The sequence below is a fragment of the Pagrus major genome, chromosome 8 (assembly GCF_040436345.1).
Source record: "Pagrus major chromosome 8, Pma_NU_1.0".
Lineage (NCBI taxonomy): Eukaryota > Metazoa > Chordata > Actinopteri > Spariformes > Sparidae > Pagrus > Pagrus major.
In genome coordinates, this window is record NC_133222.1 from 8351503 (window position 1) to 8363645 (window position 12143).

At 43.4% G+C, this 12143-nt stretch overlaps 1 protein-coding gene across 1 annotated transcript; it reads left to right on the forward strand.

Annotated features, from left to right (window-relative positions):
- Positions 1–2774: 2774 nt before the first annotated feature.
- On the forward strand, positions 2775–4769 carry lrrc4.2 (leucine rich repeat containing 4.2). The gene has a single exon (XM_073472668.1). The coding sequence runs from the start codon at positions 2775–2777 to the stop codon at positions 4767–4769; it is 1995 nt and encodes a 664-aa protein (XP_073328769.1).
- Positions 4770–12143: the final 7374 nt, after the last annotated feature.

Below are 12143 nucleotides of genomic sequence, written 5' to 3' on the forward strand. Positions count from 1 at the left end.
ACTCCTCGCGTCCCACCTCCTCCTCACCCTTCTTTTCCATGCTACTTCCATGAGAAGGCTACTATGCAGTATGTTCCCTATCTGTCTCCCTCATCCTTCTTCTCTATCCCTATTTATCTAATTTTTCCTCTTCCATCTATAGGCTCCTTTCCCCCATTTCACCAAGGACGTGGATATATCTCCTCCTACCCGGCCCCATCTTTCTCCCCCCCACTCTCTCGGTAAGTCTCTTTTCCCCTCTATCTCTCCGTCTTTCTCTCTCATCTTTCTAAGAGATAACTGTGTGCAAGCTCTTTCATCTTTCTCCTCCCTGAAGAGAAGACTGCCCAGCAGACACAGAGAAGCAGAGTCAGCATTTCAGTCCTCTATGATGTCACGGACCCTCGACCCAACCTCCCCCAACCCCACCTCCAAAAACATTCACACACACACACATCCACAAATCCTCTACAACTGAACAACATGAGAAAAGCAGATGCAACAATCAGCTGTGCTTGTCCTTTACAGTAATAATGCATGTCAGAAACACTCACCAAACTGTGCGCTACAAGGAGGTGAGGAATAGCAGCACGCCGCATCTGCACTGGAAAACACTGGCGCACTGCTGCGCTCACGAGACAGAGAGAGAGAGAGAGACAGAGAACACAAAACCACTCCAGAGTTGGAGTAGAAAGTCTGACCTCTTGTCTCTGTATGATACACTGGAATGGGAGGCTTTCAATTTTAAACGATAGGTTGGGGGGTGTGTGGGGGGAGGTGTCGTGGAGACGGACAGCAACAGAGAGTGGGACGATCGCCACAGGTAAAGTGATCCGGAGTGTGAGAGTGTAAAAGAAAGAAGGTGAGAAGCCGAACACGTGAGAAACAGAGACAGGGAGAGAGAAAGAAAAGAGAGGAGAAGATAGTTACAGTGAGGGGAGGGAGAAGGAGGGATACGGGAGGAGGGGAGGTTGAATGTGTTAATACACAGGAACACTGCATCAAACCAATGCACTGCTCTGAGGCTGGCTGAGCAGCTGAGAGGAGTGCGTCAGCAGTACATTCACGTTCCCACTGAAGGACAAAGGGAGGGGGCAGAGCGAGCATCTTAGCTGCCTGCAACACCGACACGGAGGGGGGGAATAGAGAAAAGAGAGAGATTGGAGAATAAACAAGAAGAGGAGATGTGGATTAGAATGCTGCTCCTGCTGCTTCTGTGACGGTGGGCTGCCTGTTTGAGTGCTCGCGTGCCTCCTCCTCTCCATCTCGCTCTCTCTCTCTCACACACTCTCTCCTTCGCGCACTCTGTCTTTCTCTTGCTCTTGATCTGTCAGTGCTTCTCGCTCGCTCTCTCTCCTTCTCTCGCAATCTCTCTCTTTCTGCCTCTCTTTCCCTCTCTCTCGCTCTCTCTGTTCTACTCTGGCTACTGCAGTAGTCCACCAGCCAGCCGCAAGTCTGACAGCCACACACATGGCTAACTGCCACAACTTACTACCTCAGCCCTGGAGAAAAAACTAACAAATAAGCAAGCAGGAGAAGACTGCAGGAGACAGCCCAGGGGACAGACAGCGAGTGGAGAGAAGAATCCTCAATACCTTTCTCTGTTTTTTTGGATACGGATACGGAGCCCACTTCCACACACATCCTTCTCAGCGTCATCCTCTTTTCTTTTCTCTCATTGCAGAAGAGGACAAGAGTGCTCTCTCTCTCTTCCGACAGCCTTTTGCGAAGCTCCAACAGTGCAGCGCATCCCCTTCTCCACCCCCCACCCAGCGCCACCATCTCTCCCACCACCCCCAACTCCCCACCCCCCCCACCCCCTCCCCCCCAGGAGGAATAGACGGATTACTGCTAACTGTGCACACGGCAGCCTGCAGCTGCTCTGACCAGGGCCAGCCCAACGTTGGGAGGAAGCAAGAGGAACACAGAGGAGGAGAGGAGAGGGGGATGACTGTGCCGGGAGTTCTTTAGCCTTTTTCTGTCTCTCAGTCTCTGTCACAACGGGGCTAATCAGCGACTGACTAGCCGTTGGCAAAGTCACAGTGAGGGAGGTCTCTCCACCAAACAGGCGACCAACCGACGGGCAAACACATGTATCAGGAGCCGACAGAACTGGGGATTTTTATTTATTTCAGTTGGTCACTTCTTCTCTCCTCCTCTGTCGTGTTTAACTGCGTTATGGATCCTTGTGATTTATCCACAGTGGAGCTGCATTTTGGAGTCTGCAGCCTGGCAGGGGGGCAGTTAGTGGGGGCAGAAGGGATCCAGGCACCTGCCAAGCCTTCATGGCCTTACCTCTGCCTGTGAGTGCTTTTCATGCTGCTCTCAGTCTTTAATACCAGGAGCCATTTTGTACCCTTGGCTAATAGAGGGCCACCTCACTTTTTCAGAGAGGGAAAACAAGAAAACATCAATCTCTTGTCTCTCCATGGAAGGGAATTATAAATGAACGTGATGCATGACTGTTGCTTTTAATATTTGGAAAGAGGCAAAAAGGACCACTTCCAAACTAATGAGGTACGTCACTGATGCTGTTATTCAATCTTTTTTCTTACATTGCTGCACTGCTTTTCCTCTGCTACTTCTCCTGTATTAATCTCTCTCACTCTGTCTCCCTCTCCGTCCCTCTCTTTTCCCTTCTCTCTCTCTCTCTCACATATCAATTTTGATGTAGCATCTCCCTGCACTGTCGATGGAACTTGGGAGCCTTGAGTTGCTCCAGCCAGGCTAGGGTGGTCTGTCCTCTGGTGTGTGCCGTCTCCCCCCACCATGCAGAATAATGAGCCCTCCACACCATGAGTCCTCTGGGCCAGGTTAGTGTGCAGCCTACCTGGAACGCAGCCCTGCTTGCCGTGCTCTCTCTCATGGTGCCTGCTCTCAGTATGTGCCAGTCCACGGGCCCTGCGTCGGGCTCGGCTAACCCACAGAACTGTCCAGGTGTGTGCTCCTGCACTAATCAGCTCAGCAAGGTGGTGTGTACCCGCCGAGGCCTGATTAGAGTTCCTCCGAACATCCCGGCCAACACCAGGTACCTGAACCTGATGGAAAACAGCATAGAGACCATACAGGCAGATACCTTCAGGCACCTGCATCACCTGGAGGTACTGCAGTTGGGAAGAAATGCTATCAGACAGATTGAAGTGGGGGCCTTCAATGGCCTGACCAGTCTCAATACTCTGGAGCTGTTCGACAACAGACTGACGGTCATACCCAGTGGAGCTTTTGAGTACCTGTCAAAGTTGAGAGAGCTGTGGCTAAGAAACAATCCCATTGAGAGCATCCCCTCTTATGCCTTCAACCGTGTCCCCTCCCTCATGAGACTGGACCTGGGAGAATTGAGGAAGTTGGAATACATCTCTGATGGGGCATTCGAGGGTCTTCAGAACCTTAAGTACCTCAACTTGGGGATGTGCAACCTGCGGGAGTTTCCCCATCTTTCACAACTGGTGGGACTGGAGGAGTTAGAAATATCCGAGAATGTTTTCCCAGAACTGAAGCCGGGGGCCTTCCGTGGGCTTAAGAAATTACGTAAACTATGGATTATGAACTCTGCCATCACTACTATTGAGAGGAATGCATTTGATGACATCACAGACTTGGTGGAGCTGAATTTAGCCCATAATAACCTTTCGTCCCTCCCCCATAACCTCTTCACCCCTCTACAGTATCTGGTGGAGCTACACCTGCATCACAACCCATGGCGATGTGACTGTGATGTAGTGTGGCTTTCCTGGTGGCTCAGAGAATACATTCCCACAAATTCCACCTGCTGTGGACGCTGCCACACCCCGCTCCACATGAGAGGACGATACCTGGTGGAAGTTGATCAGACCACCTTTCAGTGTTCGGCACCGTTCATACTTGATGCTCCTAGAGATCTGAACATCTCAGCAGCGAGGGTGGCAGAACTGAAGTGTCGCACAGCTGCCATGAGCTCAGTCCGATGGCTTCTCCCCAATGGGACTGTATTGACCCATGGCTCGGCTCACCCCCGGATATCGGTCCTTAACGATGGGACACTGAACTTCTCCAATGTTCTCCCATCAGACACAGGAGTCTACACCTGCATGGTGAGCAACATGGCAGGAAATTCCAACGCCTCGGCCTATCTAAACGTCAGCAACGCCGAACTCAACACGTCTAATCTGTCCTACTTTACCACCGTGACAGTGGAAGTTTTGGAGCCCACAGTGGAAGAGACCCCTAAACCCAAGCCTACTGTCCCTGCCTCGCCCTCTGTCTTTCAGCCTGTCTTCATATCCACACCTACTGTGCTGTTTCAAAACACTCAGACTCCAAGGCAGGTGTCAATCCCCACTGCCAGAGTCCCTAGTGGGCCAGCCGCCAGCCTGGATGAGGTAATGAAAACCACCAAAATCATCATTGGCTGTTTTGTTGCTGTTACCTTGCTGGCAGCTGCCATGTTGATAGCGTTCTATAAGTTGCGTAAGCGGCATCAACAGAGGAGCACGGTGGCAGCAGCCAGGACCATAGAAATCATTCAGATGGAGGAAGAGGTTCCTCCTGTTCCACCACCCACCTCCGGATCTAGTGGCTCTGATGACACAGGGTTGGTACTGCCTACATTAGTGGAACACAACAGCAACACCTTTAAGCCTGGGTACGTGTCCTCCTCATCCCGCCAAGGGGGCTACGGAGCCCACTGGACCCAGAACAACTCTCTTCATCGCTCAGTCAGACAGCATCACAGCCACATCAGCACCATTGCTGATCCCTACGTCATTAAGACTACTCATGGCAAGGAGAAGGTTCAAGAGACCCAAATCTGAGTACTGCTCCCTATGGATCTATCTCTGACTATGCCCCAACCTCTCCTCTCCACCCATCTGCTCACCAGTCCATGCAATAGAATGCACAAAGAACAAAACGGTAACTTTCTTTTGTACAGAAGTGCAAAACAGAGACAGTTTTTTGTTTCTTGTACATGCCTATACATAAGTATATAAATATGAAAAAATACAAATATATATAAATGAAACTACCGTCAGGCAGTGGTGAGACATGCAGATTATATTAGAAAAGAAAGTAATTTGAAACTATTTTCTAATAACTGGTGACTTCTATTTAAAAAAAAAAAGACAAGATACTGACTTGCTTTTGTGATTGATAATAGAAGGTGGTACTGTCTACTGTAGGAAAAGAGGCATTTAGTTTGTTTTTTGACCATATTTAGGATGCAGTGAAAAAAAAAAGAAGAAAAAAAAACTTTATACAGGCACCAGTTTCTAAATACAGCCCCAAATGTAAGCTCCAGTTTCTACTGTGCCAAATATTATATGCAATAAAATGGTAATTCCACACATAGGAACACAAAACGACACACAAGCAAAATCTAGATAGATAGAAAAATTTGTCCAATGATAGCAGCGTAATGGCACTGATAGAATGTGCTGTTCAGTAGCTATCAGCCAAATGCTTTTGGACTGCAGTGAATTTCTGCAGCTAAGGTTTAACCCTCTGTTTGCTGGAGCTATGCTGCGTTTATTTGACAGTGCCAGTGCTTCTTAGTTGTAGCGTATCTACACATGTTTATTTAGTGTGCACATGATTCCCCACTGGTTTAACTGGCAAAGATGAAGTGCAGGCTAATAACAGTTGTTGCAAAATACTTTGTTCTGTTATTGGTTGCATTTTGTATTATTTCTTTTCCCTTAGGTTTTACATGCTTCTTAATGGCTTGTGTAGTGTTTAGGGCTAATTTAATAATGCATTACAGCAGTTGCCTGACTTGTCTCTGCAAGGGCTCATTCCGATGCTAATTTTTCAAAGGAACCGACATGTGGTGCAGTGATACAGGGTTTTGCTGACCGTTCTGCTTTTGGAGGAAAAAAAAAAACAGAGGATTGAAGTGAAACAAAATGAATGTCTGATACTGGGGCTTTTCCATGGACTACACTGAAACATGACTTTCTTTTTCTTTTAACAGTTTATTTTGAGCAACACTATTTTTATGGAGAGACAAAGGAGGCTATGAAAAATAAAAACCTTTGGTTTGTATTTCTCTAATCAGAAACACTTTCATCTGATGTTTTTTCTTCTCTCTGAATATATTTACATTTTGTGTGTACGTTGTTTAATTGTAAAGGCTGGAGGCAGTATTGTAAATCGTATCCTACCCCAAACGCCCCATCTTACGGTCCTATGCATTTACTTAGTGTCTGCATGAATGGGTCTTTAAGTAACTGGTGTACAATGCTGCATTATACCCCACAGTGGGGCTCTATGCAGGTCAGATAGGCTGTTGGTCTTTGATGCCTCAGCTTAGTTTTTAACATTGATTTCTCAGTGACTGTGAAGGGGAAAAATACATGTATCCCGCAGTTCTACAGTTTGTGGGTTTCTTTTCCTTACATGCTCATCTGCAGGTTCTAGTTTCCATCTGAATCTGACATGTATCGAGTGAAAAAAAAAAGAGTTTTTAAAAATAAGAAAACCAGTTGTGGCTGGTTCATCATGATATAAGGTACAACACAACCTACTTCAGCAAAGCAAGTACTTTGAGAATGCAATCTAAATATATCTCCTTACAATGAGAAAGCAGACTGATTTTTATTATCTATTTTTTGCAGATGTGTCATTGCATTTCTGAATTTTCTCGACGTCATGCAGTTAAAAAGGTCAGCTACCATAAATAAGTGTGCCTATCCTCTGTGGGGACTGAAAAGCCTTACCTATGACCTCACAGTATACGGTTGCCCTTCATGCAACCACTCCTTATTTTGTACCGATTTCAACAAATTCCACTCAACCCTGCAGGTTATTGGTCACGTCAAAGGTTTATGCGACAATACAAAAAATGCTCCTGCTGAGGCTATTTGGGGATAAAGAGGAAATGACAGTGTGACCCCTGCGATAATTATGGAGCATGGTGAGATGTCAGGATTCCCACAGCTTCATTTTATACCTCCAGGCTGGACTTAATGTAGCATCAAGAGATGGTTAACAAAGTGCTTTGAGGCACTGACTGGCACGATGTTACTATATGTATGCATATTTTCTCTGACATTTACAATCAGATGACTGCATTACAGTAGGCACTCTTCTGGTGCAGTAAAACAAAACAAGGACAGCCATTATGTAACACAGTCTGGAATACAGGTTGAGTGGGAGTCAGTTTTCTCAAGAGTTTGTTTTAATGATTGAACTGTAGGTATTGTTTAAATAGGATAGAAAATAAATTATGGCATAAAACATATTGCAGGCATAAGGGAAACACCCCAAATGATATTTTCATTTTGGAGGTTTCCTCAGTTCTGAATGGATGGATGGAGAGGTGCTAGAGTTTCCTGCCAGCACACCTGGCAGTGTGCGAGTACAGGTGGGCCTCAACAAGCAGATGGAACTCCTGTGACAATGTCGAGTGTTTCTTCATTTTCCTCAAAAATGTGAGCGCAACACGCTGCTGAATATTCAATCAGTGCCAGAATGTGATGGCTGCTCTTTGCTTTGACAAAACAGAATGTTCTTGGTGGTTACAGTATGTGTGGGTTGAAAAAGAGCAGACTCGTATTATTTTCTCAGCGCAGTGTGGCTCTGGCCATGCAAGTGGCTTCATAAGGGGCTATTGGCTGTTTGTAAAGCCATTTAATGTGCCTGATAAACCAGCCACATATAAGAGCACTGACAGCCACTTCCTTTTTTTCTCCTTTTCCCTCCTCCTCCTCCTCCTTCTCTTCAGTGTGAACAGCAAAGGGGGAGGCAGGTCCGGAATTAACATAATACTGCCAACCATTCAGTCAATTCAAGTTTGCTGCGCCAGTGTCGAAGGTTAAGAAGCTAAGGGTTGGAGTTGGCTGGCCATTGTGCTAACTGCTGAAAACAAGGGTCCAGACAAAAGTCCTTCACTGACAACATTAATAGGGTTAATATGAATCTCTTCTCCGGGGTGGCTGCTTACTTATCTTCAGCAGCTGAGTCAGTCATATGCTTTGAATTTGGCTCTATGATGCCTCGTTGCAAATGAGCTGTGAAGATGTCTTGTCATAACTGCTGCCATCTCCCTTTTTCTGTCCCCTCCCTTTTATCACTTGCTTAATTGACGTAAAATTATTGACTGAAACCCCCTGGATATAGTGCGGACACATGTTTTTTTAGGCAGCCTCTTGCTCTCTCATCTCTCTCTTGTAGTATCTCTTTGGAACGACTGTCACAGATTTGCATAGGCTTTTGGAGCATGCTCACTAATGCTCACCTGTTTTTTCCCCCTTCCTATTGATTTTAAGCCAATGGCTTCCTGATAAAGCTTTCGCCGAAGATGTGATGCATCTTTTTGAAGTAAGGCTCGTGCTATGCGTATTGGCAGGAGATGCAAGAGGTGAAAAGAATGGCTAAACTGCCACCGTATAGTTTGTCTCACTCGAGCTAGATAGGATCTGCAGAGAGACAACAGGAAAGGGGTTGGGATAAGGCTCGACGGACGGGATTCTATGAGGTTATGGGTTTGTTGGGAACAAGTCCTTGAGCCTCAAGATCCATATCTGTTAATGAAGTCCCCAGCAGTAAGAGGTGTTGGTCAGCTGGCAGACCGCAGCAATTCTATCACAGTTTCTGCACTGACTGATGCCTTTTTGTGCCCACAAAAGGGATTGTAAGAAATGATCCATGGTCCTCTTAGAAGTGAGAAATGGCCTAGACTAAATTCTCATCCCTCTCTCAACGCTTGATTAGACAGCCTACACCTGACTGCACTCGTACCATAGCTCTATACTCTCGCTTGACCTGAGCCTACGCTCGCACTCTTAAATGTCTACCTATTTAAGTAAATGTCTCAGCTTCTACAACAAATGATGAATGCAATCTTTTATAACAGGAATTTGGAAGGACTCCTTCTGTTTGGTTGCAAAATGGCCCTGGGAAACCAAGATTTGTTTAAATTTTTTAAGACATTAATAAGCTTGAATCAAAGCCTCAGACAGTTTTTTTGCAGTGCGTGTTTTTCAATTATGCTGGCCCTCGGTTTTCGGGTCAAGGGAAAACAAGGCAACAAAGACGGGGATTCAATGGGAGAGAAGAGGCAGCTTCTCTGTAGCAACACATACACATAAACACACACAAAATCTACTCGAGAAATAATTACCAGTCTCAACTGGTTTGATTTTTAGTCGTGAGTGTTTCATAGCTATTTTTTTGTACCATGATACAATTTTCCAAACACTTCCTTGACATAATTAACAAAAGAAAATATTGTGTGCATATCAAGTTGGAGAACAAACAATGACGTTTTGTCTAATTATACCGCAAAACAGTTCTTTGAGCAAGTATAGAACGACGAAACAGACTTTTATATTCTGTGAATCACAGCTCAGATACATAACGGGACTTTTGCTTGTTTCTAATTCCCCGACATGGCTGTGTGCACCAGGTGAGTGACCTTCTTCTAAAAAGAATATGATGCTGTCAGATTATTATTCCTTTGAGAGTATGAACAAATTATGGCTGACGCCTAGTTTCTGTCACACACCGGAGAGGGTATGAAAATGACCTCACTTTACTTTAATAAGGAAGGACGGTCGGTCCAAACCACTCACCTCTGTCCTGATTCAATGCAGGTGAAAACATAAACAAGCAAAGCCCTCACACATACGGCTGTCCACATGACACATTAAAAAAAAAAAAAAAAAAATGCTATGGTGGTGTTGCAAAGTATGACACTGCCTTCAAGCAGACTACACGACAGTACAGTATGTGTCACTGTCATTGTAATGTAGGCCAGTGTGCTCTCTCTGGACCGGTGCAGCTCCGAATAAGGGGTGGCAACTGGAAGTTGTTCCTGGAGGTCTCTTTCACTGTCAGTCAGTCTGTCTGTCTGTCTCTCTCCATCTTGTGTGCAGTGTGTGTGTAAAGAGAGTGCTCTCCATAGCAGCAGTGACAGCCACTGTTCAGTTATTTTAACCTCTCCCACTCACTGCTGGGGAGGTTAAAGCAGAACGCACGCATGAACACATGCTGAGAGGCAAACAAAAACAACAACAAAAAAACAGGAAAAATAAGGCAAAAAGAAACATGAATGCGCAGAGAAGAACAGGTTCTACTAGACACGACAGTGGATGAGCTACTTAGCTTTAATTAAATACACTCTCTCATTTGCAGTGATTATCATTTCCCTTTATATCACACAGGAACAGACACAGGGAGACCTTATCAATCCAGTGCTAAGGCCCAGTGATACATTTTTTCTTTGTGAAGTTTAAAGAACCCTGAAAACCTATTTGCTTTATCACCCAGTGAATAAAAGTGATGTAGTCCTACCATTATCTGACAAAGTTAGAATCAATCCGGTCGTTTCATTTTTTAGGGCGATTTCTGTATTTGTCTGCATCCAAAATAACTCCCTCATTCAGTCATTCAATACTCCCGACTCAATGATTTACTCACTTGTAAGCAGTAGAGGCGCACAATGGTAATTTTGGCATCCATAAAATGTGACAATAAAATAACATTAAATTAAAAAAGCAGACAGTAATATAGTGCGCTACAGTGTATAGAAAGTAGAGAATGATTTCAGACGCAGGCTTTCTGTTTCTGTCTGTGCATTTGTAATTGAAGTGGGTGAGGTCCTATTGGGAAAAAAACGTGATGTCACGCATTTTCATGGACCAGTCAGAAAATATTTGTATTCTTGGATCTGAATCCGACCAGTGTTTTTTATGTTGACACACCACTGTCAATCAAACCGGATTAACCACACCCTTACAGTCCTGATGTAACGGAGTAGCTAAGTGTTAAACTCTCACTCCAACACTTACTTTTTCAGGTTACTTTAGGTTTGGTTCTTGCAAATTCACAATATGCTCAAGATTTGACAGTGAGTTTTCAGGTGTTTTGAATATTTGATTATTTTCTGGGACTGACACATACAGTAGATGTTGTTTTAAGTTTTCAGTTTGTAGTATTTTGTTTTGGAATGTTATGCATCAATCATTATGTATATATATATATATATATATATATATATATATATATATATATATATATATATATATATATATATATATATATATACATACATACATATATATATATATATATATATACATACATATACATACATATACACATATACATACATACATATATATATATATATACATACATACATATACATACATATACACATATACATACATATATATATATATATACATACATATACATACATATACACATATACATACATATATATATATATATATATATATATATATATATATATATATATATATATATATATATATATATATATATATATATATATATACATATACATATAGACAAAAAATATGTACAGGTATTTCTACAGGGAATGCCAACTGTCAACTACTTGGATAATAAACAAATGCCTCTTCAGGGATTAATCGAATTGAAATATGCTTTTACAAGCTCTCAAGTCCCCAATGAAATAAAAAGTAAAAAACTGAAGAAGTATAGGGGCTTGGGTTTCAAGGCGTTCAGTTAAGAAAAGGGCGTCGTCACACCCTGATTGTCTGGGAGGGGAATGCCCCCAGCTGCTTCCACTCATTAATTAGGAGTCAGTCTCCTCACCCTGCACAGGTGATCTGAATCCACTGCAATCAATCCAGAGGGACTCAGCCCCCAATTCAGCCCAAACCAACAAAAAGATAGCAAGTCTTACACAATGGGACTGCGACAATATAATTTACTTTTTTGCTTTTGATACATTTTCTACATTTGTAGACAGAAAATATCTTTTGATATTTAAGTACATTTAACATCAGATACTTTTTACCAAATTTTAAAGCAGACATAGTATGCACATTTTCAGGATCATAATTGTATTTTGGGTTACTACTATAATAGGTTTACATCAGTGGCGGCCGGTGAAAAATATTCTAGGTGGGGCTGTATGTGCCAGAAGCTTTCGGTAACCACCCCAATAAAAGAACCGAAACCAAAAGATACCATTGTTTTAGGGATAAACAATAATTATTTAATTGCCCTTTGAAAATCAACAGTTTGACAGATAATGACAATGATATGAGATGTATATTAGTGAATACTCTTAATACAAAATTAAAGTTCTTGAGAGACATTTACTGGTGGATGATGATTAAAAATAACTATATACAAAGACAAACTGTCATAGGAACATAAAATGTACCAATTGGAGTGTGCAAATACTGAGT